Consider the following 27,339-nt stretch of genomic DNA (forward strand, 5'->3'; position numbering starts at 1 on the left):
GCAAATTAAAATGACACTCCTCTCGCCACATGGCTTCCACCATGTGTCAACTCCCCAATGAGACATGTACAAGAATGTTGCACAGTCTCCCTAAAACAATCTCCAGGGTTTGTCCCTTGGAGCAGCCATACTCCAACCTGTAACCCTGTGTAAAAACATCAGTCAGCAATTAAATGTTTAGCTTGTTTAACTCCCAGCTCCACCCAGAACCTGTATCCTGGAAGACAAAGTCTTTAAATCAAACTTCACATTTTCAACCAACTATAGATCATAAGAGTAATAAAGTATTCAGCATAAAAAACAAATATCATGTGCAGGTTTTCTCCAATCATTAAATCACTATTATTATCATAATGTGTCCCAAATCATGAATCATCCCAATTTGTTCCACAATTTAATCGGTGACTTTCCCTAAGTTTGTCACTCCACTCATTTTATCACTGTGAGCTCAATAGTGGCCAGCTAATGAGCCCCATATTCAACTATTCTGTAACCACTGCACATTTGTTCAATTGTTACTTGTCTGTCTGTGCTGAATCCTTTACAAGCACTCTTAAAGAAAAACAAACATTAGCCAAACACACGGTTCATCCTGGTGGTCAGGTGCCGGCCGACAGGTTCCAGAGATGCTGTAAAAGGTCATAAAGTTAACACTCTGCTGTAAAAAGAAGTAACACTGGTTTCAAACACAGTGTCACACTGTATTCACGTCTCCCTTGTAACATTCATATTTTCTCCACAACACAGTGTAATTTCATTACCAACACACAGCCTGTAACCACAGTTTTCTTCACACAAAATCTCAGTAATCCTGTGATAGAAAAACATGATTAAGTTGTGTCCTGCTATAAATCACATGATCAAATCACATGATTAACCATCTGCTGTGAAAAGAAAGGTAAATGTTAGCGCTGCGCATTTGTATACACTCTTTCTCACAGTAATCTCTGTGAGCAACACAAAGTAGTTAATAACAAACCCATGGTGAACTCACAGACACAGAGAATTTTAAACTAAAAGGTTAGTTCACATAGTCATGTGACCCAAGTTTCCTCCTGTGGTCTCCTTCTGCTCCTGCAATAGAGACACACACAGAGATACATCCACACCTTTGTCAGGTGGGGGTTAACTTCACACAATGGTGTTAAGTCAGTCAGTCTTGTCAGCTTTTGTCAGTCAGTTTTTCCACTCATTCATTCATTCATTCATTCATTCTTTCTTTGCTGATAGTGGAAATTATCGTCGCATTTTCATTTCCACCCACAGACATCATTTCAAAGAAAAAGAAGAACTTTAGAATCGGATTACCTCGCTGAATCCTTTTTGGCAGGGACTTGTTTTCTGATTGTCCCAAATAAGTGGCTTTCTCCCAAGCCCATTTTAACTTTTGGAGAAACTCACTTTTGCAACAGTTTTCTCGACGACGAGTCGTATAACGCTTCTGTTCTAATCGTGCGGATCTGCTCAAACAGAGATCATCAACCAAAACTTTCAGTGCACCATGAAAGTAACAAAATAAAAATAAAGGAAAGCAAATAAAGGAAAGCAAAGGAAAGAAAGGCCTTGTTTAAGTCATGACACGTGTTCTTCATGCCAGGGGGATAAATCATAACAACCCATTTGGCAGGCTCAACTTAGTAACAAAAGACAAATCAACAGCTAGATCAATCTCAAACATTCATCCAGTCAGATTCTCATCACTGCTTAAAACAACACACACATCTCTCTCTCTCTCTCTCATAAACAGAAAGTAGCATTACAGCTGTTTCAGGCTGAGAAACACCAAACACTCTTCGTGCTATCATTCACCACACAACTATGTTATTTCTTTGTCCACTGGGCAGGTGACCTGCAGAATCACGTCTGCCCCAGCTGGATACCTTTTCACACACACCGTGATGTCAGACACACTCACACTCACTTCTGCTTAGAGCACAATTTCACTTCATTCGTCAACGATCCACACACCACGTGCTGCCCAATAAAACTTTGCAGTGTATTTCATCCTCCTTCAAGGCAGACTTAAACACCATATGTTTTTTTTTTTCTGTTGTGTCAGGGATGGATATGTGATTGCAACGTTTATGTTCACTTTCTTTCCTTTCTGTCTCCTCTCCTGCCTAGTCTGTTTTGGACTCATTGCTGCTCCTAATGCCTCTCCATACTCAGCCTTTAGTCTCTCCTCCACCTCTGCCTCTGCTCTCTCATGCTCTTCTCTGGCTCTTCTTTCTGCTAACATTCTTGCTCTTTCTAATGCTTTTCTACGGTGTTGTTCCACAACTTAGCGACTGCTAACTACAATTCCTTCTTCTGCTTAGCTGTCCCTGTTTTACCTGCTGCACTTACAGTTATTCTTTCTACAAGCATTTTACACTGAACTTCCACTAATATCCCTTCAAATCCATATTTCTTACGCCAACAACCTACATACTGCATGCTGCCCGGTGAATATTTCTCCATAAATTTTACATCCCCTTCTAAGGCAGCCTTACACATTTTATTCTCACACAAGACAACAATCAGCCACACTCACGCAGACCACGTCTGGCCCGCACACACACAACATAGGCCTATCGCTTGCGTCTACACGCACAGCTAGCGCTCTCTGTTGAAAACTCTCAAACGCCCCATATGGCGGAGAATTCAACCGTCGGACACTCTCCAAACGCCCCAAATGGCGGAGATTCCGAACACTCCTCACGGCGGAGTCACCGAACCTAGGTTGTCTCCACGCCCACACGGCGGAGAAGCCTGCGTCTCTCTCACATGCTAAGCGGCGCTCCGTACCTGCGATCAACGCAGGGTCACGTAGCCGCTCTCTAAGGCCTTCTATACTTACTGTTCGTGTTGTTTCCGTTCATGGGAAGAGTCTCTGTATCCCGTCAATCGCCATCCATCCCGAGGGGAGTTCAGACGCAAACTTTCCGGCCTGGTGACAAGCATCAAGGCACCAGGGCTTTCCGTCAATCATCCCAGACGCTGCGGTGGCGTCCTCTCCCTCTCCTCGCGGTGGATGCGATGTGTTAGGTTCGCTCCGAAGGACCAAATAAATGTTGGGTCTGTTCCCACAAACCCCACTAATTCTAGAGACTTATTCATCATGAATGAAAACAAGACCGTCAGCGATCGATCGATTACTTGCGCAAGGGAGGCCTCATCTGTGTCCAGCACGAAAATGACCCCAAATCCGGCCTCCTCTCGCTGCCTTTTATTGAGAGACAGTTCACACAAAACACAGCAAAGCAACGCCCACATGGTTCTAAGGCATTGTATGTATACGTGTGAACCTTTATATGTAAGTAGGAATGTGTGTGTGTGTGTGTGTGTGTGTGTGTGTGTGTGTGTGTGTGTGTGTGTGTGTGTGTGTGTGTGTGTGTGTGTGTGTGAGACCTCCTGCTGACCAAAGGGTCGTAAAAGCAGGACGCTTACAACACAAGAAACAGATCTTTCAGATAGGATGTATCTACAATAAAACCTCCCCCAACACAGAGTGGTTAGAGGTGTTCAGGATCAAAGGAATGGCTTTGATAATACTGCTTGAACTAAGACTGTACAAATTTAAGAAACACAATGGCAACATTCAACAATTAGACCTAACATGGGGGAGTTCTCTACAACCTACAAATGAAGTGATCCTGGGAGAGCTGGGGCACAGGCTGGTGACCTCACCAACTGCAAGACACCCTTTTCCCTGATTCTCAGCCACTTCTGCCATTGATCTCAAGATGCAGTAGTCTGAACCAGAGTGTGACCCACACCCCACCAACAAAATGAGAAGAAGGTGCAAAAGGAGCACCTCCAGCATTGGAACAGCAGCCCCTTGCACCAGGTGTAAAAGTGTGCCTACAAAAACCACTCTAATGTGGTTGGTACATCTTGCTGCTAATGAGGATGCACACAGAAGAATACACTCTGGAATATAAATTTTGATCATTTTATTGGTCATTTCAGCAGTGGTTATTTGGTCATTAAATTGCTTTTCCGGCCACTAACACACCATTTGTGATTTTCTTTTTGGCCATTCAGCCCTGCACAAAAATAACAATGCATTATAATCAATGTTGATGTGAATCAATTACATGTCCCAGACTCTACTATTAATAATACAAGAAATTTCAGTAGCAATGCAATTACATAAAATTGCGAGATTTGAGGTTGTCTTCCAGCTAGTGCAGTGGACAAACATACTGGTGTTTAAAGTAGAGATGGCACGATACCACTTTTTTATGTCCGATACCGATACCGATATCATAAATTTGGATATCTGCCGATACCGATATGAATCCGATATAGTGTGTTTTTTAATCAATAAAACTGTTTTTTGAATATCTTGCTGCATTTTGTATAAGTTCATACTCAAGTTTAAATAAACAACAACACTAAAGCTATTCTGTTATACCTGTATGTAAAAAATACACTGCACCCAAAATATTTCATAGTTCAGGAACACTGATCAATCTAATAAACTTAATCCTCCCTATTCTGGTATTTTTAAAGAGTACTTAGCAGAAATATTAAGCAACCTAACTAATAGGGTTGCAAACTCCCAGCAAAAAAAAATAGGGAACCACCCACCCCCCAACTCATGATGCTTAATCGATGTAATCAACTTTAATTTGATGCAGGGTGAAAAAAATGCACAGAAATAAATTATTTTTCAAGAATAATTAAATAGATTCAACATCTTTCTTCAACAGAATTGCAGACTGCACAGATGGTATCTTCCCAAAGGAAAAAGTACTATAGCTTACTAGGGTATATTAGACTTAACAGTTACTATATACAGTAATGGACTTCTATACATTTTACATCAGATTAAAACTTTGGGTGTAAGATTCAGATAATTATTTATTAAAAGCTAGACATTTTAAATGAGAATAAGAAAGAAAAGTATGTCTTTGTGCCCCCCTTTTCCCTGTTAATGCCCTATCGGCCCCCCTGGCTAAACTTTGCTAGATCCGCCCCTGCACAGTTACCAGCCGTCAGCTACGTAGAAAAGGATCCTGGTGTAGAAAGTAATATTAAATAAATTCTAACAACAGCTTATCAAGCTTAAACGTGCTGCTGTTGTCCAGCCGCTGGTTTCCTCTTTCTGGTGCAAAGTGGACCAAAAACAAAGAAGAGAGACGGACTCGTGACAGAAAAGCCGATCAGCTGATCATTAAGCAGTTTCACGATTGAAGTAGCCGCAGGAAGGTGAGGGAGAGAGAGAAGCAGTCGCTCCATATATCGGTTGTTAAGCTTAACATGGGAATGCTTTACAAACATTCAGAGATGAACTTACACACTTGCTTTACTTCTCTCTGGGATAACTTCCTCGGAGATGAGATGCTGGTTTGGTAGCAAGGCTCCAAATACACACAGCCACTCTATCACGTGACGCACACTGCTCCGACGTGCTACGGTTATGAGCCGAGTTACGCCGTGTCGCAAGTTTTGTGAGGTGTTTTTTTGATATTTAATGGATCGGATTACATTTTTTATTTCTCGCCGATATCCGATCCAGTAATTTAGGTCAGTATCGGACCGATACCGATACGTAATATCGGATCGGTCCATCTCTAGTTTAAAGGGTTAAAAATTTAAAAAGTAATAATTATTTTTATTTTTACTTAAAAGCTTTATGCAGAAAAAATGGCAAAACCCCCCCAAAAATAATAAAAATTACAGACCTAGTCTGTTGGTGGCCACTTTTGGCCATGAACAAGCTGAAATGGTAGTGATTTTGAACAAACCCAGAGGGTTGATCAGGTCTCTGAACTGTACAACATAAAGTACATGCAGAAGTATAACAAGACAGTGTTATGTAGGTTTCAACACTGTTCACTATCATAACTGTCAATAAAGTACATGGTTGTGGTTAAAATATTTGTGGTTTAATGCTCCAATAACTAAACAAACTAAAACCTATTTTGTGCCCGTGTACATTGACCTTCGGTTTGCTGCAGTTAATCTGCTCCAACAGTAGGAAGTTTTTTTAACTGGAGCAGAAAAGCTGTAAAGCTGAACATCAGTCTTTTTTCTCCCATATTTTCTTTCTATGTTTCGTGTGCTAAAACACTACATCTTAAAAAGAGCAGTTAATATTTCCCAGCTGAATTGGCCTCTATTCATTGACTAATTGAGGAATCACTGCAGCTCCAATGTAGTTTTTGGATTTGACAACTGGGAAAAAAATACCTTATGCAACTTTCTAATTGGTGTGAGCTGTATGACAGTCAAAGATACACTTAGTGCCTGGAAATATGCCAAGATTGCAAAAAACATTTTATCTGCTCATTACAGTTCATACACTCATAACTGCCCTTTTGAGAAGCCTCTAGAAGGAAAAGCGTTATTGTGACAGTTTTAAGGCAAAGGAGGGTGGGACTGACAAAATGTACTGGAGACTTCCCCCTTCAAGCATGAAACTTGGTATTTGATACTTTTGCTCCCTTACAAGAATAAACACAGTTCTTGACTGTTGCTCAATTCTTTCATTTTTATTGTGTTTATTTATTGTGTTTTATTGTGACATTTGTCCCAATATAGGATATAAAACAGTAATAATAAACAACATAGCTAAACAATGAACCAACAGGAGCATACTGAACTTAAACCTTCATGAAATATAAGATCAGAGTTTCCCTGATACAATTAATAGAATAATGTAATAAACTGAACAAACAATGCTGAGAGTTCTTTACTGCTCTAGACAGAAAAATAATGGGCTCAATATGGATCATCTTTTCACTCACGTGTTTAGCGATGACTCACAGCTGTCCCACATTTTCTTAGTATGAACATTTAAACCCGTATGAATTCTCATGTGCTTCTTTAGTTTTATCCTCTGGACAAACCTTTCCCCACAGAAGCTACAAGGATACGGTTTCTCACCTGTGTGAATTCTTACATGACAGTTCAAATTTGATTTCTGAATAAATCTTTTCCCACAGGTGTTGCAAGAATACGGCTTCTCACCTGTGTGAATTCTCATGTGTGTTTTGAATGCTGATGGGTCAGCAAATCTTTTCCCACATGTGGTACAAGGATATGGTTTCTCACCTGTGTGAATTCTTGTATGACATTCCAAATGTGACTTCTGATTAAATCCTTTCCCACAGGTGCTGCACGAATACGGCTTCTCATCAGCATGAATTCTCATGTGTGTTTTGAACACTGATGATGCAGCAAATCTTTTCCCACAGGTGTTACAAGAATACGACTTCTCACCTGTGTGAATTCTTGTGTGTTTTTTGAACGTTGATAAGTCAGCCAATCTTTTCCCACAGGTGCTACAATAATACGGCTTCTCACCTGTGTGAATTCTCGTGTGTCTTTTGAACGTAGATGATGCAGCAAATCTTTTCCCACAGGTGCTACAAGAATATGGCTTCTCACCTGTGTGAACTTTTAGATGACTTTCCCAATTACATTTGATAGAAAACCTTTTCCCACAGAAGCTACAAGTATATGGTTTCTCACCTGTGTGAATTCTTGTATGACATTCCAAATATGACTTCTGATTAAATCCTTTCCCACAGGTGCTGCACGAATACGGCTTCTCATCAGCATGAATTCTCATGTGTGTTTTGAACACTGATGATGCAGCAAATCTTTTCCCACAGGTGTTACAAGAATACGGCTTCTCACCTGTGTGAATTCTCATGTGTCTTTTGAACGTAGATGATGCAGCAAATCTTTTCCCACAGGTGCTACAAAAATATGGCTTCTCACCTGTGTGAACTTTTAGATGACTTTCCCAATTCCATTTGTTAGAAAATCTTTTCCCACAGGTGCTACAAGTATATGGTTTCTCACCTGTGTGAATTCTTGTATGACATTCCAAATGTGACTTCTGATTAAATCCTTTCCCACAGGTGCTACAAGTATATGGTTTCTCACCTGTGTGAGCTCTTAGATGTGTAGTCATTTTGTATTTATTTTGTAAAGTTTTTCCACACACGTCACATTGTACAGACTTGTTCTTTGTGTCAGTTCTACTTTGACTCACTGACACAGGACTGTTGTCTACTCTCTTTCTGTGACGTCTCTTCTTCAGCTCTGTATTTCTAGTAGATCCTGAGTCCACATGCCCATTTTCTTCATGATATCTGCTCTCTGCTTCAGGAGAGCTGTGAGAAATGAGCTGCTCACTGTTTGGTTCTGGTTCACTGTGGGAACTTTTCTCATAAGTAGGAGTCTTCATGAAAGTATCAGCTTCCTGCTTCAGTCCAAGCTGCTCTCCCTCCTGACTTCTGCAGAGTTCCTCCTGTTCCTCTTTAATCTGTGGGGGCTCTGGGTCCTCCTGGTCCAGACTGGAGTTCCTCTCCTGGTTAAAGACCTGCTGTTCTGTAAGAGCCTCTTCTTCCTCAATAGCATGTTGGCGTAGGACATCTGAAGGCACAAGGGGGAAAAATGATAACAAAACAAACATTTGCAAAAATGTTTACTAGTCTGAACCATAAGCAGATCTCTACATAGTAAGCATGTTGCTCACATATACCACTAAAATTTAAAATGTACAAATGAGAAAAATTATTAGGGCACTGATGGAAATGTTTAGTTCTGTCATGGTGTGTGCTGTGTGCAGGCAGGAGACAAGGACCCAAACGCAGAACTCATAGAGGCAGTCATAGAGTCAAAACAGCTTTAATGCTCAACTCCAACATAACAAAACTGAATATACAATCATAAACTTTTGCAGGCAAACAGAACACACAGCATAAGAAAAAGGTGAACCAATGTTAACGATGCGACAACAATTACTAACTGACAGGAGATTAAAATACACTGGCAGGAACATGAGGAAAAGAGAAACAGGTGGACACACAGCTGGAACTTATTAGGTAAGACAAGACAAGGAAGTACAATGGCTTGCAAAAGTATTCGGCCCCCTTGAACCTTTCCGCATTTTGTCACATTACGGCCACAAACATGAATCAATTTTATTGGAATTCCACGTGAAAGACCAATACAAAGTGAGAAGTGGAACGAAAATCATACATGATTTCAAACATTTTTTACAAATAAATAACTGAAAAGTGGGGTGTGCGTAATTATTCAGCCCCCTGAGTCAATACTTTGTAGAACCACCTTTTGCTGCAATTACAGCTGCCAGTCTTTTAGGGTATGTCTCTACCAGCTTTGCACATCTACAGACTGAAATTCTTGCCCATTCTTCTTTGCAAAACAGCTCCAGCTCAGTCAGATTAGATGGACAGCGTTTGTGAACAGCAGTTTTCAGATCTTGCCACAGATTCTCCATTGGATTTAGATCTGGACTTTGACTGGGCCATTCTAACACATGGATATGTTTTGTTTTAAACCATTCCATTGTTGCCCTGGCTTTATGTTTAGGGTCGTTGTCCTGCTGGAAGGTGAACCTCTGCCCCAGTCTCAAGTCTTTTGCAGACTCCAAGAGGTTGACAGTGGAGATGGTGTGTTCAGAGTGATGTGCAGTGTTAGTTTTCCGCCACACATAGCATTTTGCATTTTGGCCAGAAAGTTCCATTTTGGTCTCATCTGACCAGAGCACCTTCTTCCACATGTTTGCTGTGTCCCCCACATGGCTTGCGGCAAACTACAAACGGGACTTCTTATGGTTTTCTGTTAACAACTTTCTTCTTGCCACTCTTCCATGAAGGCCAACTTTGTGCAGTGCACGACTAATAGTTGTCCTATGGACAGATTCCCCCACCTGAGCTGTAGATCTCTGCAGCTCGTCCAGAGTCACCATGGGCCTCTTGGCTGCATTTCTGATCAGCGCTCTCCTTGTTCGGCCTGTGAGTTTAGGTGGACAGCCTTGTCTTGGTAGGTTTACAGTTGTGCCATACTCCTTCCATTTCTGAATGATCGCTTGAACAGTGCTCCGTGGGATGTTCAAGGCTTGGGAAATCTTTTTGTAGCCTAAGCCTGCTTTAAATTTCTCAATAACTTTATCCCTGACCTGTCTGGTGTGTTCTTTGGACTTCATGGTGTTGTTGCTCCCAATTTGTTAGACAACCTCTGGGGCCGTCACAGAGCAGCTGTATTTGCACTGACATTAGATTACACACAGGTGCACTTTATTTAGTCATTAGCACTCATCAGGCAATGTCTATGGGCAACTGACTGCACTCAGACCAAAGAGGGCTGAACAATTACGCACACCCCACTGTGCAGTTATTTGTAAAAAAAAATGTTTAGAATCATGTATGATTTTCGTTCCACTTCTCACGTGTACACCACTTTGTATTGGTCTTTCATGTGGAATTCCAATAAAATTGATTCATGTTTGTGGCTGTAATGTGACAAAATGTGGAAAAGGTCAAGGGGGCCGAATACTTTTGCAAGCCACTGTAAAGCAGATTACACTAACATGAGACAAGTAAAGCAGGAAATCCACAGACTGAACTCAGAGACACAATACTAACACAGTACACAGTACAGGGACCAGAGTCACATGATGGGCAAAGGAATCCACAAGCTAAGAAATACAGAACAGAAACCAAAACACTAGTAACCAAGAACCAAGAAGAAAACAGAAAACAAGTTCTGACACATTCATAAGCAAATAAACAGCTCCAGCTCAGTCAGATTAGATGGACAGCGTTTGTGAACAGCAGTTTTCAGATCTTGCCACAGATTCTCCATTGGATTTAGATCTGGACTTTGACTGGGCCATTCTAACACATGGATATGTTTTGTTTTAAACCATTCCATTGTTGCCCTGGCTTTATGTTATGAAGCTTAAAATTTCAGCTTCATATGTGAATATCTGTGATATATGAAATACATAGATGTTGTTTTCTGTTAAATGAATGTGGATGTCTGGTCGATAGATGATAGATGTCTTAATATCGGTAAAATGGAGAGAATGTTGTCTCCAGGAGTTTAACTGATTTAGAGCGGCAAGGTATGGTGGGTGTGTTCCCGTTAAAGAACACGGAGGCAGCTTCCAAGTTTGGGAGATTTATTCAGCTGTGGTCTTCTGGCATTCACACACAGCAATAAACCAAAAACCACGAGATGCTGGTGAGAGGACACAAGGAAAAATGCTGGCTATTAGCAGCTACAAAGGCAGACTAGCAACGGCACAGAGTGGTGCATTCAAGGAGCGTAAGCATAGATATGGTGAGTTCAATGACGTAGGACATATCAATTTCCACAGCGCAAACACTATCTATAAACAAACCACAACACTTCAACCAAGCAAATAACGTATAAACAGTGGGCTTTCTAACAATCGGGATATGAGATTTTGGTCATATCGCACAGCCCTAGTGTGTGTGTGTGTGAATGGGTGGATGACTGAATGTAGTGTAAAGCGCTTTGGGGTCCTTAGGGACTAAGTAAAGTGTTATACAAATACAGGCCATTTACCATTTACTTGTCCTTATGAGGGTCTGGTATAGTGAGGGTGCTGAAGCCAATCCCAGCTACCATAGGGAGAGGCAGGGTTCATCTTGGACAGGTCACTTCAGGTCAAACTCAGGACCTTGTTGCTGTGGGGCAACAGTACTAACCACTGTTCCACTGTGCTGCCCATGAGACATATTCACTGTTATTAAAAAAAAATATCACAGTTTTACATACCTATTCTGTGTAGCTTTATCACAGGTTTCCGGATGGTCTCCATCAGTCTGAGCTGCTCTTCATCAGTCCAGACGATAATGCCTTCAGTCTCCTGCTTCAGTCCAAGCTGCTCTCCCTCCTGACTGCTGCAGAGTTCCTCCTGTTCCTCTTTAATCTGTGGAGGCTCTGGGTCCTCCTGGTCCAGATTGGAGTTCCTCTCCTGGTTACAGACCTGCTGCTCATCCAGACCCTCCTCTTCCTCACAGTAATGTTGTTGTGGGAGGTCTTGAGGAACAAAGAAACACAAGAACAATAATCACTAATGTGTTGATACAAAAACTATTTTTTAAAAGCATGAATGAAAACCTGAACAAATGGTGATCAGCCTGTCATATGACCCATTATGAGCCACACACTGTTTTATAACCCAATTCTTTGATCTCCAGGCTAAAGGAAGAACAACACTGTGTTTTAATACTCAATCAACAATCTCTTTAATCAATACAATTCTCTTTATTCCATACCAGCTCTTTGAGCAATACAATCGTCCGGACGGGCGATGTGCATGGGAGGGGGTGTTGCAGATCTCGAAGTGTCTGACAGTTACACACACTCTTATAGCCTCAACCCCCACCCGAGTCATAAAACCTAAGCATTCACATTCTTTCTCTCAGTGAGCTTCAGTTACAACCTTGGCTTCCTGAACAGTATGTTTTGTTCTCCCTAATCAGAGAAATGAGGCCATGATTCTATGCAAACAGTATTTCTTTATAAATCAGCAGTACCAGGTATCATGAAACAGTGTAATATTCCATTCCTTTTTTTTCTCAAAATAAACAATCAATTAATTTTATTACATGTACATGGGGATGTTCACAGCTCAGCCTTAAACATCAAAATCTGCTGGGGCAGTCCCAACAGCACACATTTATACTCAGATATCAAGAACCTTTGTCTCTCAAAACTAAGTGCCTGCTAATGCCTCTATCTCCTGCTTCCCTATCTCGTGTCCTTGCTGCCCACTTCTGCACACACTATGTTCTCCTGGCTTTGGCTTACCAACACCTTATCCTACCAAAGGCAGCTTGCTGTCACCTCTGCTTCTCACCTACACCTCTGACCTATTCTCCCAATTCTGTGTGTGTGCTCTATGTGTGAATGTTTAGTAGCTTGACCTATGACCTACTTAAATAAATAATAAATATAATGGAAATAGTGGTGCACACTCACAGCTACACGCTAACATGTTAGCATTGAAGCTCCTCACTGTGAGCAAAGACACAAAGTTCACCAAACTAAACTGCAGGGTGACACCATGAAAACATCACTGTGTGAAATCCTTCTTTAAATGAAACTTCACTTCAACTTCAGAGAAGTCTGTTAACAACTTGTTAAATGTGTTTTCTGCTGACATCTAACTAGATCTTTACTGCACAGTCTCAGTGTTTACAGAGGATCTAAAACACTGACGCCTGATGTACTCAACACTGGAATCTATTAGAGAAAAAAAGTTTAATGAATAAATCAATTAAACTGTTTTAAAACCTAACCTATCAGTAACCATGGACCTGCACCAGTCCAACATAGTCCATCACTGCACACTGACCCACAGCACTGATAAATACCCAGTTTAACGTCTTCTAGTAAAGTCAGTCACACAGAAGAATCTGAGCTTGAACAGCACAGAGTTAAAAACATGTCCATACCTATGATGTGTGAGTTTCTGTCGGGTTTCCGGCTGATATCCAGCAGTCTGTGCTGACGGTTGATCTCCTCCTCATACCGGACGATGGTTTTTTGAACCTCTGAGAAGATTTCTTCACCAACAGCAGTTAGTCTCTCCTTGATGAACTCTCTCAGATACTGAACTGAACTCATTGCTGTTTCAACTGGGGCTGGGCGGATCGATACAACCATCAATAAAAGCGATACAGACGTTGGTATATTTTGTGTCTCTCCTCTAAGTTCAGTCCGCTTCATCAACAGCAGCCATGTCTGCACACACACCGCTCCTCTACCACAGTAGTGCTGTCCTGCTCCGTTCTTCTTCAGGGCTTGACAAATCAGCTTACAGGTGCATTAATCCCGCCTCCTGGACTGGAGTGTGGACAGGAGAATAGCAGGAAAAACAAAGATAATTATATTCTTTCATCAATCTTATAATTCAATAGTACAATTTGCCATTTACTCGTAGATTTATGAGTTTAATGAGGAGTCTCTCTTTCCATAACATGTTGTATGGCTGTATTAAAGAAGACAGCTATCATCATTTTCTTATTTGTTTGAGCTTTCCTGATTTCTGATTCCAAACATAATAAAGTATCCATCGTCCCTCTTTCTTTATGAAACCCACTCTGATCCCCAGAGAAGAGACTGTTAGTATCTAAAAATCAGCTTCATGTGTTTTCATTCTCTCCATGGTCTTCCCCAACAATACGATGGGTTTTTAACTAGTTTACTATTATCTGCTTCCTGACTGATGGGATTGTGCCTTTTTCATATATAATATTAAACAGTTTAATATCACTTGAAGTAGGGGTGGGCGATATAAACGATATACGATAGAAACGATATAGATTTGGCCAAGATTTTGACTATATCGCTCTATCGCGATAGCGCATGTTGATGATGTCATCAAGCTGCGCCTGTTTTGGTTGAAAGTTTTTTTGTTTTTTTTTTAACTTTATTAGTAAAGATAACATACAAACAAAATGCACCATACATTACACATTCAGAGAATAAGCTTTCCTTACATATTAACTTTCATACATAGGAAAAAGAAAATAAAAAGATGGGGTCACATAATTTAACAGATTATTAACTCACTAAATCAAAATCTTCTACAAAGGAAACAAAAAAAACAGCCTTTTTCTTTTTAACTAAAGTCAAAGATTTAACCAACAGTTTTAAGTCGTTTTTCCAGTAAGCTAGTGTTGGTTTGGTCTTAAAAAAACGACATTTATGTATAAATTGCTTGCACAAAATTAATAACACATTAACACCATAATTAACTTTCTTTTCTTTCAAAAACACTCCAAACATTATCATATTTAAGGTAAATGGGGTAATTTGAATCCCACTGGAATAAAGCCAGGTATGAAAATCCAACCAAAATATTTGTATAAAATTGCATAAAAAGAATAGATGGTCCAAATCCTCCTCTTCTGTTTCACAAAATACACAATTACCAGTTTCTATTTTGAATCTATCACCAAGGAGTCTATGTGTCGGGTAAATTTTATTCAAAATTTTAAATTGGACTTCTTTCCCTTTAGGAGGGATAGGGAAGGTGATATAATCAGTTCTTATTTTTTCAATTTCTTCCCTTTGGAAATCTTTTAATATGTAATTACGTCTAAGTAAATTTGGAGAATAAAGACTCCTTAATGAAGATCTTAGAAACTTATTATTGCATTTAACATCACAAAATTGAATATCATCTATATATAATTGCCTTAACTTGGGGGAGATGTCAGAATATATTATGTCATTTACAACTATGTTTTTAAGTGACAGTGGAATGGATTTTATAACCCGATTAAATTTACTTTTAGAACATTGGATATTAAGCTTTTGGCAAAAATCTTGATGTTCTAGAACATGTCCTTCCTTGTCTACAAAATGGGCAATTGCCCAAACACCTTTTGATAACCAATCTTGAATAAAAATAGATTTTCTGTTCATTAGTATATATCTATTGTTCCAAATTGGGCTATTATGTGGAGTGAAATTATGTTTAAATAACATTTTCCAATAAAGAAGGACCTGTTTATGGAATTCAGAGAGTTTAACAGGTAGCTTAGTAATTTCAAAGTCACACTTTAGGAGAAAATCGATACCCCCCAATGTGTTAAAGACCTTACTTGGTATAAAAAACCAAATGGAGTGTGGATTATTTAGGAAGGATTTCAACCATTTAAGTTTCAAGACACCATTCATTATATCAAAGTCAATTGCGTTTCCACCACCTTCAATGTATGGTTTAACCAAATCATCTTTAGATATATAATGGCACTTATTCCTCCAAATAAAATTAAAATTCAAGCTATTAATTGTTTTAATAACTTTATTTGATATTGATAAAGAGTAAGCTGGATATATAAATCTAGATAAACTATCCATTTTGGTTAATAATATTCTTCCAAAAATTGTGATGTCTCTTTGTAACCACTTATTTAAAATTGTCTTACATTTGTCAACATTATCTGAAATATTTACTTTTTCTAAGACTTTGTGATCTTTTGAAATTGTGATGCCCAAATATTTTACCTCCTTCTTCACCTTTATATCGTACAGTAATTGTGAATGACACTCCTTTAACGCCAATAGTTCACATTTGTTTAAATTTAATTTTAAGCCTGAAGCTTTTGAGAATGTATTGATTATTTGTTTTACCAGGGGAATCTGATGTTCATTTTTTAAGAAAAGAGTAGTGTCATCTGCAAGTTGACTAATTATTAAAAAATTATCCATAATCTCAATTCCGGCAATGCTGCTGTTTTTAATTAGAATTGCGAGCATCTCCACAACCATTATGAATAACAGCGGAGAGCTTCCACACCCTTGCCTAATTCCTCTTTTAACGCTAAATCTTTTACCAGTGCCATAGCCTAACGACACAGAGCTATTTATATCATTATACAGTATATCTATTATCTTCCTAAATTTATCCCCAAATCCAAATCGAGTTAATGTTTCTAAAATAAAAGGATGTTCTACTGAATCGAAAGCTTTATAAAAGTCCAAGAAAAGAATAAAACTGTCATCACTAATTAGATCATTGTAGTCCAGTAAGTCTAAAACCAATCTGATATTATTATGAATGTTCCTGTCCTTCAAAAACCCTGACTGTGTCTCACTAATTATACTTGAAACCCCTTGTTTAAGCCTTGTTGCAATTGAGCTAGAGAAAATTTTATAATCTGTATTTAATAAAGTTATGGGCCTTAAGTTATCCAATTGTCATTTATCTTTGGTTGGTTTAGGAATTAATGTAATTAATCCTTGTTTCATGCTAGACATCAATTCTCCCTTTTCAATACTGGCCAGTATAGCTTTGAATAAAATTTCCCTTAAGTCTTCCCAAAAAAATTGGAAGAAATTAACTGTAAGCCCATCTGGACCAGGGGATTTATTAAGCGCCATTTTCTTAACAGATGCATCTAACTCTTCGATTCTAAAGTCAGATTCACAAAATTCCTTAAATGATTCATCAATTTTAGGGATCAGATTATCTATTTGATCAAAAAAGGCATCACAATCTGCTTGGGAGAACTGTGAGGAGTATAAATTGGAATAGAATGTATAAGTTTCATTCTCCAAAATTTTAGGGTCGTCACATTCAATGCCATCAATTAACAGGGAAGATATAAAATTTCTTTTCTGTCTGCTCTTTTCTAAATTAAAAAAATATGAGGAATTTCTTTCCCCCTCCTCAATCCACTTGGCGCGTGAACGCACAAAAGCTCCTTCTGCTTTATTTAGGTAGAGCTGATCTAATTTAGTTTGCAACTCCATAAGTTTACTCCTTTCTTGGCTATCTAGATCATCTTTACTACAGTAATAAGTAATTTCTTGGAATAATTTACATTCATATTCTCTTTGCTTTCGACTTATGTTTTTACTGAATTGAATACTAAATTCTCTAATTTTGAATTTAATGAATTCCCATTTACTGATATATCCTACAATTAAACGGTCAGCCATAATATCTTTTATAATTTTTTTGACTATGTTGCAGTAATCTTCATTTTGTAAAAGTTTGGCATTGAACTTCCAATAAGTTCTTTTATTTGATTGTCTAATTTCCGATTCTAAGCATAGTTCAATAAAGCAATGATCAGAAAGGGGTGCATTTGACATCACAACTTTTACAGTGTGGTTAAGAATGTTGTCACTTCCTAGCCAATAGTCTATTCTAGATTTACAAGCTCCATTTGGTTTGAACCAGGAAAAGCTTTTAATTCCTGGATTTCTTACTCTCCAAATATCTGTCAAATTGTTGTTTATCAAAAATTCTATAATTAGGTTATTTTTTTGTGGTCTACCTGTCCTTGAGGGCCATCTATCAATCCATTCATCAGGAGTCATATTCCAATCACCACCCATTAAAATATATTCCGTAGGGTATCGATCTTTAAGTTCAAAAATATTTAAAGTTATATCTTCTAACATATTTTTATTCTGACTTTCATTATTATATCCATAAACGTTGACTAAAATGAAAAACAAACTTTCAACTCTCATTACAGCAATCAACCAATGACCATTCAAGTCAGTCCGTTGTATTACAAGATCCCCAGGAAAGTTATTGAATAAAATTGCCCCGACCTCGTTGAGCCATGGCTAAACAGGATTTTGCTGCCCCATTGGTTTGACCAAAAAGATACATCACTATCAGATGAATGAGTCTCTTGTAGAAAAATACAGTTTGATTTTTGACCTTTGCAGTACAAAAATAAGGCTTTTCTTTTAACAGATTCTCTTAAACCCCTAACATTTAAAGAACCAAAACAAATGTTAACATTCAACATGAACTATAGACAGAATATCACTCACCACGTGAGAAAAAAACGAAAAAGAAAAAAAGTACTAAATGCTGAGCTCCTCAGACCACGAACAAGTTTCCACTATTTCAGTTTTTGTCATTTTTATTTCTCCTGTGTTTCCTCAACTTTGCGTCCATCAATGAAGGCATGTGGACCACGAAAGTAGGCTCGTTTACCCGCACGTCTTGCCTCCTCCACCAGAGGCCATAGGCGCTGTCGATCTTGTATGTCCTCCTGCGGCAACATCTCTGCAAAGCTGATGCCTTCTTGTTTGCAGATCGAAGAATCTTTGGTGCGCCTCCACAATTCTTCTTTGATTCGCCTTTGTGTGAATAAAATAATGATGTTTCTGTTTCTGCCATCAACTCGTTTCCCTAAGCGATGAACAATATCAACGGCCTCTTCTAAGTTCAAGTCAGGGGCAGTCTTCTGAAGTGTTTGCAAAACCTTCACTCTAATGTTTTCGTCTTTGTCTTCCTTCACCCCTTTCAGCTTTAAGCACCACCTCATTCGGTAGCGCTCTTGTTCTCTCACTCTTCTTTTCAAGTCTTCGTTTTCTTTAAGCAGCTGTTCATTCGCATTTGCCAGTTTAACAACTTTCAGTTTGCAGTCAACTATCTCTGCAGCATTAAACTCCACAGCCTTAGCCAAGCTGGCAACCATAGCTGCACTTTGTCTGTTTTGTTCCTTGATATCTTCCAGTTGTACTTCAAATTTCTTCTCAAGTCCCAGAATGGCTTCAAAAATAGTTTTATTGGAGATATCATCTTCCTTCTCTGAAGATTTTGTTCTTTTCTCATCTGGCGGTTGTTTTGATGGAGTTGGTGGCGCAGAGTCTGCTCCCCGTTCTCGCTTGTTTAAGCCCACGTTGGCAGCTTCAGTGCTAGCATAGCCATGGTCACTGACTTTAGCATGCGAAGACGTCTTAACATTGGGGTTTGATGGCAGAAATTGCAGCTTTGCATTCTTAATAATCTTTTGGGCATCCATAGTTGTAATTCGAGTGGAAGGAGAATAAAGTTACTTAACAAATTTTGCGGTCTTTTGGAGCTCCTGAAAATACACGACTGTTCAAGCCGCCATCTTGGTGCCTCCGTTTTGGTTGAAAGTATCGCAGCGGCTACAACCATTATCATCTGTATATTATATTCTCCTGACTGAAGTTTGGCCCGTGTATAGCATCCCGCTCTGCGACTGCATTTGTCCCAAACCACCAGAATCCCTCATGTTAACATTTAACGAGTGGAAAAAAAGTTGCCGTTCATTCACCAGCTTCACTGTGCTAATGTTATGCTAACATAGCACAACATTATATACCAGGTAGTCTAACTTCGGTAACCCTGCAAACGCCACTGCTGTTTAGTTTTCTGTCTTTATTTATGTTGGAAGTGATAGCAGAGCTGTACGGTTGAATTAGTTTAAAAAATCTCTCAATCAGAACATGGTATGAAATGTTTAGGTATAAACTAGCTAGCTAACTTCCTGTTAACTTCTAACTCCGTTAAATTTAATAAATTCTGTTTTCATGGATGTTAAACTTAATTGTTACACCCGATAAAGCAGCAACGCTGATGATTTAATTAAAGATGAAAGAAGTTTGACTGTTTTTAGCTCTCACTGTTCGTATGAGGTTTTGGACCCAGATTATGCCTCACTACGGCAGCCGTAATGCTCTGACAATCCATCAAGCAGTCCATCAGCAGGCTTACCAAAGTTGTACTAAAACATTTTTAACAGATTTCTGCACGCCAAAATCGGTTCAAGGTCAGTGAGCACAACCAGAATTCATACATAAGGCACACTCTCGATATTTGAGAAAATTAAAAGATTTTAAGTGTGCCTTATAGTGTGGAAAATACGTTATACAGAAGAAAAGAATATATCGTGATATATATCGTTACCGCATGTGCTTCAAATTATATCGCGATATGAATTTTAGGCCATATCGCCCAGCCCTAACTTGAAGTCAACTCTCTCATGTGGGCTAACATGTTGTAACACACACCATCCTTTCATCTTGCAGTTTGCTGAGAATTTAAAATGCACACTGGATTCATCCAACACGTTTATGAGAATGCATCAGTTTAATAGATGATTTAATTACACACTAATCAATATTACAAACAAATAGTATATATAAAAGCACAATATCATTTTTTAAATAATCTCAAAAAATTTCTGACTGTGTGTCAAAATGAAATAAAGTCCAAGATAAGTCAATAGCTGTGTCCCAATTCATAGGCCGCATTTGAAGCCTGATTATGCCACAGCCAGGTGACAAAGGCTGTCCTTGTTCAAAGGCTGCTCCCAATGCGTCCTCCTTTTTCATGGATTTCAAGGATGGGTTGGGTTCTTTGGTGGCTCAACCTATCCCAGGATTCATGGTCTGGCGATGGTTGTGGATAATTTTCGAAAAAATAGTGGAGAGCTCAAATGGGACAGCCAAAGAGTAAACTTTTAAAATTAAGTACTGACTTTTATGTCACTTCTTTTGTTTTATCGAGCTGATGGTTCACTTGTTAAGCTAAAAGCTTACAGGTGCTTTATTCATCTATCTGTCCTGCACTCTCTCTCTCTCTTTCTCTCTGATTGTGTAATAAAAGTATGAACATGTATTTATAAGTTACACTTGTGTTTGAATCCTGCAGCTTATCACACATTTGATTTCCATGTGTGACAACTGCAAGTGTCCAGAGTGAGGACAGACTGAGGAACCCACTGCTGCACATCATCTGTGAGGCTTTGCACCCCTGATGATCCACCAGGACAAACTCAGCAGTGTGTGAGGAAGAGGAGGAGGAAGAGCCAGCAGCAGCTGACAGATGGAGAGAATAGACAGACTGTTCCCTGTTTGTGAAGGACTGCTAGGAAAGTTTAACATAACTAATTGTCTGTCCTGAATCAGTCTTATTAGGTAATGTTCCAATCATTTGATCATTCCAGTGTTTTCAGTGTGGGAGAAAGTACTCAGGGCCTTCAAGTTACACACTATGAAAGGCAGCAACAAGTTTAATATTCAGAAACCTAAAGTATGTATCAGCAGCAGAATGGAGCTAAAAATAAATGTTTGTTTCAGTTCTATGAAGCTTTGAGTATTTTGGATTAGTAGCACTGCTGTGTTTGTTGCATCATATTGCTGTAATTGTTTATATGCTTTATATATTCTGAGGTAAGTTGATCTATAGTGTTACATCATATTCTATAAGGATGTTATGTGTTTGTATACTTTCTGCCCAGTTTGACCCATTTAGCAGAAGTCAGCCTGTTTAAGGCTCTGATATCTATTCTGTATGACTTAAAGCAGTTATGACATGGTCTGATTTTCTCACCCAATAAAGGAATATTTCATATATCAGTCTGATCTTCATTCTATCAGACACAGTTATCACAGCTCGTACATTTTCTTTTTACACATAAGCATTGAGCCAAATTTAGTAATGCCAACATATTAAAAGAACAGCATTTGTCTCTTGTATATGATACATCCATATATACACTGTCAGATAGAGAAGGGCGATATGGCCAAAAATATTTATCACGATATATATTTGAAAATTTGCGATAACGATATAACTGACGATATAATTGATGCAAGACAAAATACAACTCCACAACATTACTAACGCAAAAAGACAACCTTCCATTTATTTTCACTTAAAGAAGCTGGTTTTTATGTGCATTAAAGTTATATAAAAATTTAACAGTGTAAACGCAAATTCCTTGCTGAAAGTTTAACCAAAAGGCATTTCCAGTAGAAATGGGCTGACATATCCTGAGCATAACCATGTATAATATCCACTGAAGTTAAAAAGAGGTGCTTTGCAACATTAAACTGCAGTGTGCAGTACGTATTTTTCGGACCATAAGGTGCACGGGATTATAAGGCACATTAACCAAAACAAAGCAGTCAGATAAATCAAACTTTATTAAACTCATTCTACTTGCTTCCTCCACTTCTGTACCATTGATTCATTAATGCTGTATTCTATCACAGCTGCTCTATTCCCATGTTGTTGCAGTATATTAATGACTAACCTCATATTGTGGATGGATTATCTCAGTTGTTCTCCTGACTGAAGTTTGGTCCGTTTACAGCATCCTGCCATGCGATTGCATTTGTCTCTAACTATCAGGAACCTTAATGTTAACTTTTATAAGTGGAAAAGTGTTAGCCTTCATCCTCCAGCTTCACTGTTTGTTATGCTAACATAGCTGTGTCGCTAGCGATCACATAGCACACCATTATATACCAGCTAGCCCAACTTCAGTAACCCTACAAACGTCACTGCTGTTTAGTTTCCTGTCTTCATTTATGTTGGAAGTGATAGCAGAGCTGTACGTTTGAATTTTTTCAGAAATCTCTCAGTCAGAACATGCTATATCATGCTTAGGTAACTAGCGAAACTAGCGAGCTAACTTCCGCTAGCTTCCTGCTAACTTCTAACTCCGTTAAGTGTAATAAATTCTGTTTTCATGGATGCCTGGAAGTTAAACTTCACAGTTACACCTGGTTAAGCAGTAATGCTGATCGTTTTATTAAAGATGAAAGAATTTAGACAGTTTTTAACTCTCAGTGATGCTGCAGTGTTCGTTTGACCTGAAGCATACGGAGTTTAGGACCCAGATTACTCCCAGATTTAAGAGCATCTTAGTCCGACAAACACGGCAATAACGACGGCCCGCTTGCATGTTCTGCAAAAAAATGTGCTTTGTCGTGTATCTGACGGACAAACACCAAACCAGTTCCACATCACTGAACACCATTTTTACAAACCAACTCTGGTTCATCTGTTTCACTCAACAATCGGCCATATGCGTATGAAAACAAAGGCACTACGCATGCGCGTTTTACTCATATTCTATCGCGATATTTCATTTTCCTATCGTTGCCTAACATTATACCGGTATTACCGTGAACGGTATAATATGGCCCAGCCCTACTGTCAGAGATACTTGTCTTTGAGTGAAGATTTAAGGTGATAGCAAATATAAATAACTGCAACTTGAATCTTTACTGAAGCTCAGTGTTTGAGTTCAAGTTCATTGCTGTAATTACTAATAATAATTAATATAATAATAACTTTAATGTTGGTCATATTATATTTACATTACCACAGTGAGATGACTTTTGTCTCATGAACAACATTAGCTAATTGTTATTTACTAGCTAATCTTAAAATGACTGTTCAGTACAGAAATGAAGCCCAGCAATCATGTGTTTACAATCCTGCGATCTCAGCCTCAGACAAATTTTAGTATTTGTTTTTAAAGCCCTCCATGGCTTGGTGTTGTTTTAAAATAGCTTATGCCGTATCCATCTGAGAGATCTTTTACTGTCTGTAGCAGGGGTCCCCAATCCCAGTCCACGAGGGCCGTTGTCCCTGCAGGTTTTAGATGTGTCCTTGATCCTTGTCCTTTGTATTTCTATTTTATTCTATTGTATATATTATTCTATTCTATTTTATTCTATTGTATATAGTATTTTATTTTATTTTATTGTATTTTATTGCATTCCAGTGTTTTCTAATTTCTGCTACATAACTTTGCACTTTTGCTGTAACAAAACAAATTTCCCACCTGTGGGACTAATAAAGGCCATCTTATCTTATCTTATCTTATCCATCACAGCTGATTTAAATGGATAAATTACCTTCTCAACATGTCTTGAAGTTCTCCAGAGGCCTGGTAATGAGCTCATCATTTGATTCAGGTGTGTTGACCCAGGGTGAGAGCTAAAACCAACAGGGATACCGGCCCTTGTGGACTGGGATTGGGGACCCCTGGTCTGTATGAATCAAGTGCTGTCTAAAACATCAGTTCTGCCTTCTGGGGTACCTCAAGGATCTGTTTTAGGTCCAATTCTCTTTTTGCTTTATATATATATTCACTCTAGGCTAAATTATCAGATGTTACAACCTTATTTTGTATCATCTTTATGCTGATGGTATTCGGTTATACTGTTCTTTCAAAGCTTCTGAGCTTTATAAATTGTCTTGTTTAAATAACTGTTTGTCAGAAATCAAACAATCGTTAAACGACAATTTCCTCCAGTTAAATACAGATAAAACAGAAACTTTAATTATTGCTCCTGATTACATGTTTTTAGAAATAAGGCAGCATATCAGTTGTTTATATCCTTCAGTTCAATCGAGCCACAGAAACCTGGGTGTCATATTTGACAGTTCAAAATCACTTGAGAAACACTCCAAACTACTGTTTCTAAACTGTTTATATCATCTAAGAAACATTTATAAACTCAAACTACTGTCAAAGGCAGAACTTGAGTGATTATTCATTCTTTTATTTCTTCTCGTTCGGGTTGTTGTAATAGTTTTTTTTTTTTTTTTAACAAATCAGCTTTGGATTGCCTTCAGACTTAACTGGCACAAACAAGAGGTCACATATTACTCGAGTTTTGGTTTCTCTTCATTGGCTGCCAGTACATTTTAGGGTTCATTTTAAAAAATTTGTAATAACTTTTAGAGCTCTACATGGTGAAGTTCCCCAGTATATCACTTGTTGAAACTAGGGGTGGGTTTTGATTACCGATTTTTCGATTAAAATCGATTCTAGCTTGGATAACGTGATATCGATTCATTAAAATCCTGAATCGATTTTTGTAATATAAATTTATTTTGCCCGAAATGCCAGAATCTCTGGTTAAATCTCACTAAATTTCAACAACCACCAAACAGCTAAAACAGTAAATGAGAGCAGGCACACGGATTCTGCACAAAGATGTAAATACAAATACAAAGCGCGGACCACGAACGGATCAGAATCAGTGAGATGTGGCCTTTCTCACCCGACGGCATGGACACGGTCGGGCTGAAAACTGACAGCTCGCTGATTCTAAAGCTGTTAGTTTTATCTCACTCCAAACAATATTGACCGAACCAGCAGCAAAAGAAGATCCAAACTACGCTTCACATAAACATCGTCATGAATTCCCTCTTAATTTTGCTGTTTTGCGATAAAATCACACTTTATGCACAGCTCTCTCTCTCTCTGTACTTCAAGAACAGTTTCCCGTCTAAAAAAAAATCTGTTTTCTGTATTATTTGCTTGCTTATTACTAGGGCTGCCACAAACGATTATTTTGATAGTCGACTAGTCACCGATTATTTTTGCGATTAGTCGACTAATCAGATCATGCATCCATTGGACGTAAAATGTACACCTGAAAATATGTTAAACGTTTATTTTGTGACCCAGAAAGAATAATAATTGTAATATTAAAACTAACTAGCTGCCGCCATTGTTGACAACTGCGCTGGGCCGCGCTATGAATTCTGGAACACAGTTTCTTCTTCTTCGGGGTTTAACGGCAGCTGGCATCCTTGTACATGCAGTGCTGCCATCTTCTGTTTCAGTCCGTTATTACACTCTTAAATACTACTACTTATTCCTGCGTCTTTTGGGATCTTACAAAGCTTCAAACGACGCGTCGACTATTAAATTAGTCGTCGACGATTTTAATAGTCGACGTAATCGTGACTAGTCGACTAATCGTGGCAGCCCTACTTATTACGCACAAATCTACCGTTGTTTACAGCGCTGTCAGCCGCTGTTTTTTTTTTACTTACTTCCGAAAAGAAAAACTCATTTCTGCCGTTCAATACTGAACAAATTTAAACTTCTTAAAATTATGCAAAATTGCAAAACGCTTAGCCGTGTCTCTAATAAAACCTCTGTTACTTTGCTCTGCTTCACTTCAGCAGCATCACCTAATGTTCATACGGTGATTAATGGTTTTCTTTCGTTTTTCATCTACTGCAGAATATTTTGATAAAATCCTAGGGCAGGAAAACCTGGCCTGGGATTAAAGCCATTAAAGCCACGTTTTTCTGTGTTTTATTTCAGCTTCTTTGACACAAAGGCATCTGCTGTGATGCTTACACCTTTGATAAAGTCTTGCAAGTGTCAGCTTTCTTTTTATAGATATAAAAATATGTAAATGTACTGATCTGTATTATAATATTTCTAACTGTCTGGGGCCACATTTTCCCGATTCAAATCAAATTGAATCGAATTGTGGATCAAATCAATTCGGGACCTTGTGAATCGGAATCCAATCGATTCTACAAATCAGTGACGATACCCAGCCCTAGTTGAAACCTCATGCTTCATCCCAAGCACTTAGGTCTTGTTGGGATTGAAAATGTTTGATTCCTTTTATTAAAATAAGCGGTTATAATCATTTTCATATATTTACTGCAAATGTGCTCATTTGAGTTGGCACTCAGTCTTCTGAAGGTCATAAGCTTCGTTCAGCATGATTGTCAGGACTGATGGCTGTAGGAAATGACTTGCAGAGGGGTAATTGCTGTTGTAGCTGAATCTGGTTCCACTCACCGAACGACGACCGTGTGGAGACGATTTTATGATCACTTTAAATCCGTCCTCGTGTCTCGTTGTCACGGTTACACTGCGCTCACTGTCCGTTTCCTCCACATTACAGGTTTACTTTCACTCTGCTTGTTGCTCAGCTTTTACGCTTTGTTGTTTGTCTTATTATGTTTACCTTATTTCACCGCTAAATCGTCTCTCTTACCATCTACTTCTGTTCTCATTTCACTTCCTGAGACGTCACTTCGCTCTGCCGTCTGCTGTCCATTCACAGCCCAGGAGTGTCAGTCGCCCCTCCTCCCGACACTTCTTCTTCTTCTTCTTCTTCTTCTTCTGTATAGGGTTTGTTGGCGGTTGGCAAACAGCAAAATGGTGCATTACCGCCACCAACTGGTGTGGAGTGTGGACCAAATTGACATAAATAAATAAATAAATAAATAAATAAATAAATAAATAAATAAATAAATAAATAAATAGAAAAGAAAAGAAAAGAAAAGAAAAGAAAAGAAAAGAAAAGAAAATATTCAAACTCTTCCAAACAAATGGGTCTGTCTTAAAAACCAAAATACAGCTTGATAACTTTTACTCATAGAGCTCACGCGAAATAAATCAAACAAACGGCTGGTTCTTCTTCTTCTTCTTCTCCTACATTTTAATGGCGGTTGGCAAACAACTTTTAGGTGCATTTACCGCCACTTTCTGGAAAGGAGTGTGGGTCAGAACGATTTTGTAATCTACAGTCTCGGATACACACCTGTCAATCTTAAAAAGCCAAACACTGCCCTGTAAACAACATCCCCTGCATCCCTTTGAAATATGTCTCTCACCCTTAGGTGAACACTATTTTCTTGCAATTCAGACTTCAATCTTTCCCTTTCTCGCTTGTACTTACCGCACTCCAAAACTA

At 38.6% G+C, this 27,339-nt stretch overlaps 1 protein-coding gene across 3 annotated transcripts; it reads right to left on the reverse strand.

The window, feature by feature from the left end:
• Positions 1 to 6,011: 6,011 nt before the first annotated feature.
• On the reverse strand, positions 6,012 to 26,728 carry LOC116315380 (zinc finger protein 2-like). Of its 3 annotated transcripts, none has more exons than XM_039610354.1 (4): positions 26,638 to 26,728; positions 13,242 to 13,632; positions 11,557 to 11,820; positions 6,012 to 8,376 (listed from the first exon to the last, which is right to left on the reverse strand). In XM_039610354.1, the coding sequence occupies exons 2-4, from the start codon at positions 13,513 to 13,515 to the stop codon at positions 6,734 to 6,736; spliced, it is 2,181 nt and encodes a 726-aa protein (XP_039466288.1). In that variant the 5' UTR covers positions 13,516 to 13,632; positions 26,638 to 26,728; the 3' UTR covers positions 6,012 to 6,733. The 3 variants fall into 3 exon arrangements, with proteins under 3 accessions (XP_039466288.1, XP_039466287.1, XP_039466289.1); XM_039610353.1 differs by having other exon boundaries at positions 26,439 to 26,728; XM_039610355.1 differs by lacking the exon at positions 6,012 to 8,376 and adding an exon at positions 10,279 to 10,992 and having other exon boundaries at positions 26,439 to 26,728.
• Between the last annotated feature and the right edge of the window lie 611 nt (positions 26,729 to 27,339).

The sequence above is a fragment of the Oreochromis aureus genome, linkage group 3, assembly GCF_013358895.1.
Source record: "Oreochromis aureus strain Israel breed Guangdong linkage group 3, ZZ_aureus, whole genome shotgun sequence".
Lineage (NCBI taxonomy): Eukaryota > Metazoa > Chordata > Actinopteri > Cichliformes > Cichlidae > Oreochromis > Oreochromis aureus.

Bases quoted from the DNA above. Each gene is read 5' to 3' on its own strand.
- LOC116315380 (XM_039610354.1), bottom strand. From the start codon at position 13,515: ATGAAGCGGACTGAACTTAGAGGAGAGACACAAAATATACCAACGTCT. The intron at 11,821-13,241 runs GTATGGACATGT...TTGTTCCTCAAG, and splicing joins CAGAAACTCACACATCATAG to ACCTCCCACAACAACATTAC. The intron at 8,377-11,556 runs GTATGTAAAACT...TTGTGCCTTCAG, and splicing joins GATAAAGCTACACAGAATAG to ATGTCCTACGCCAACATGCT.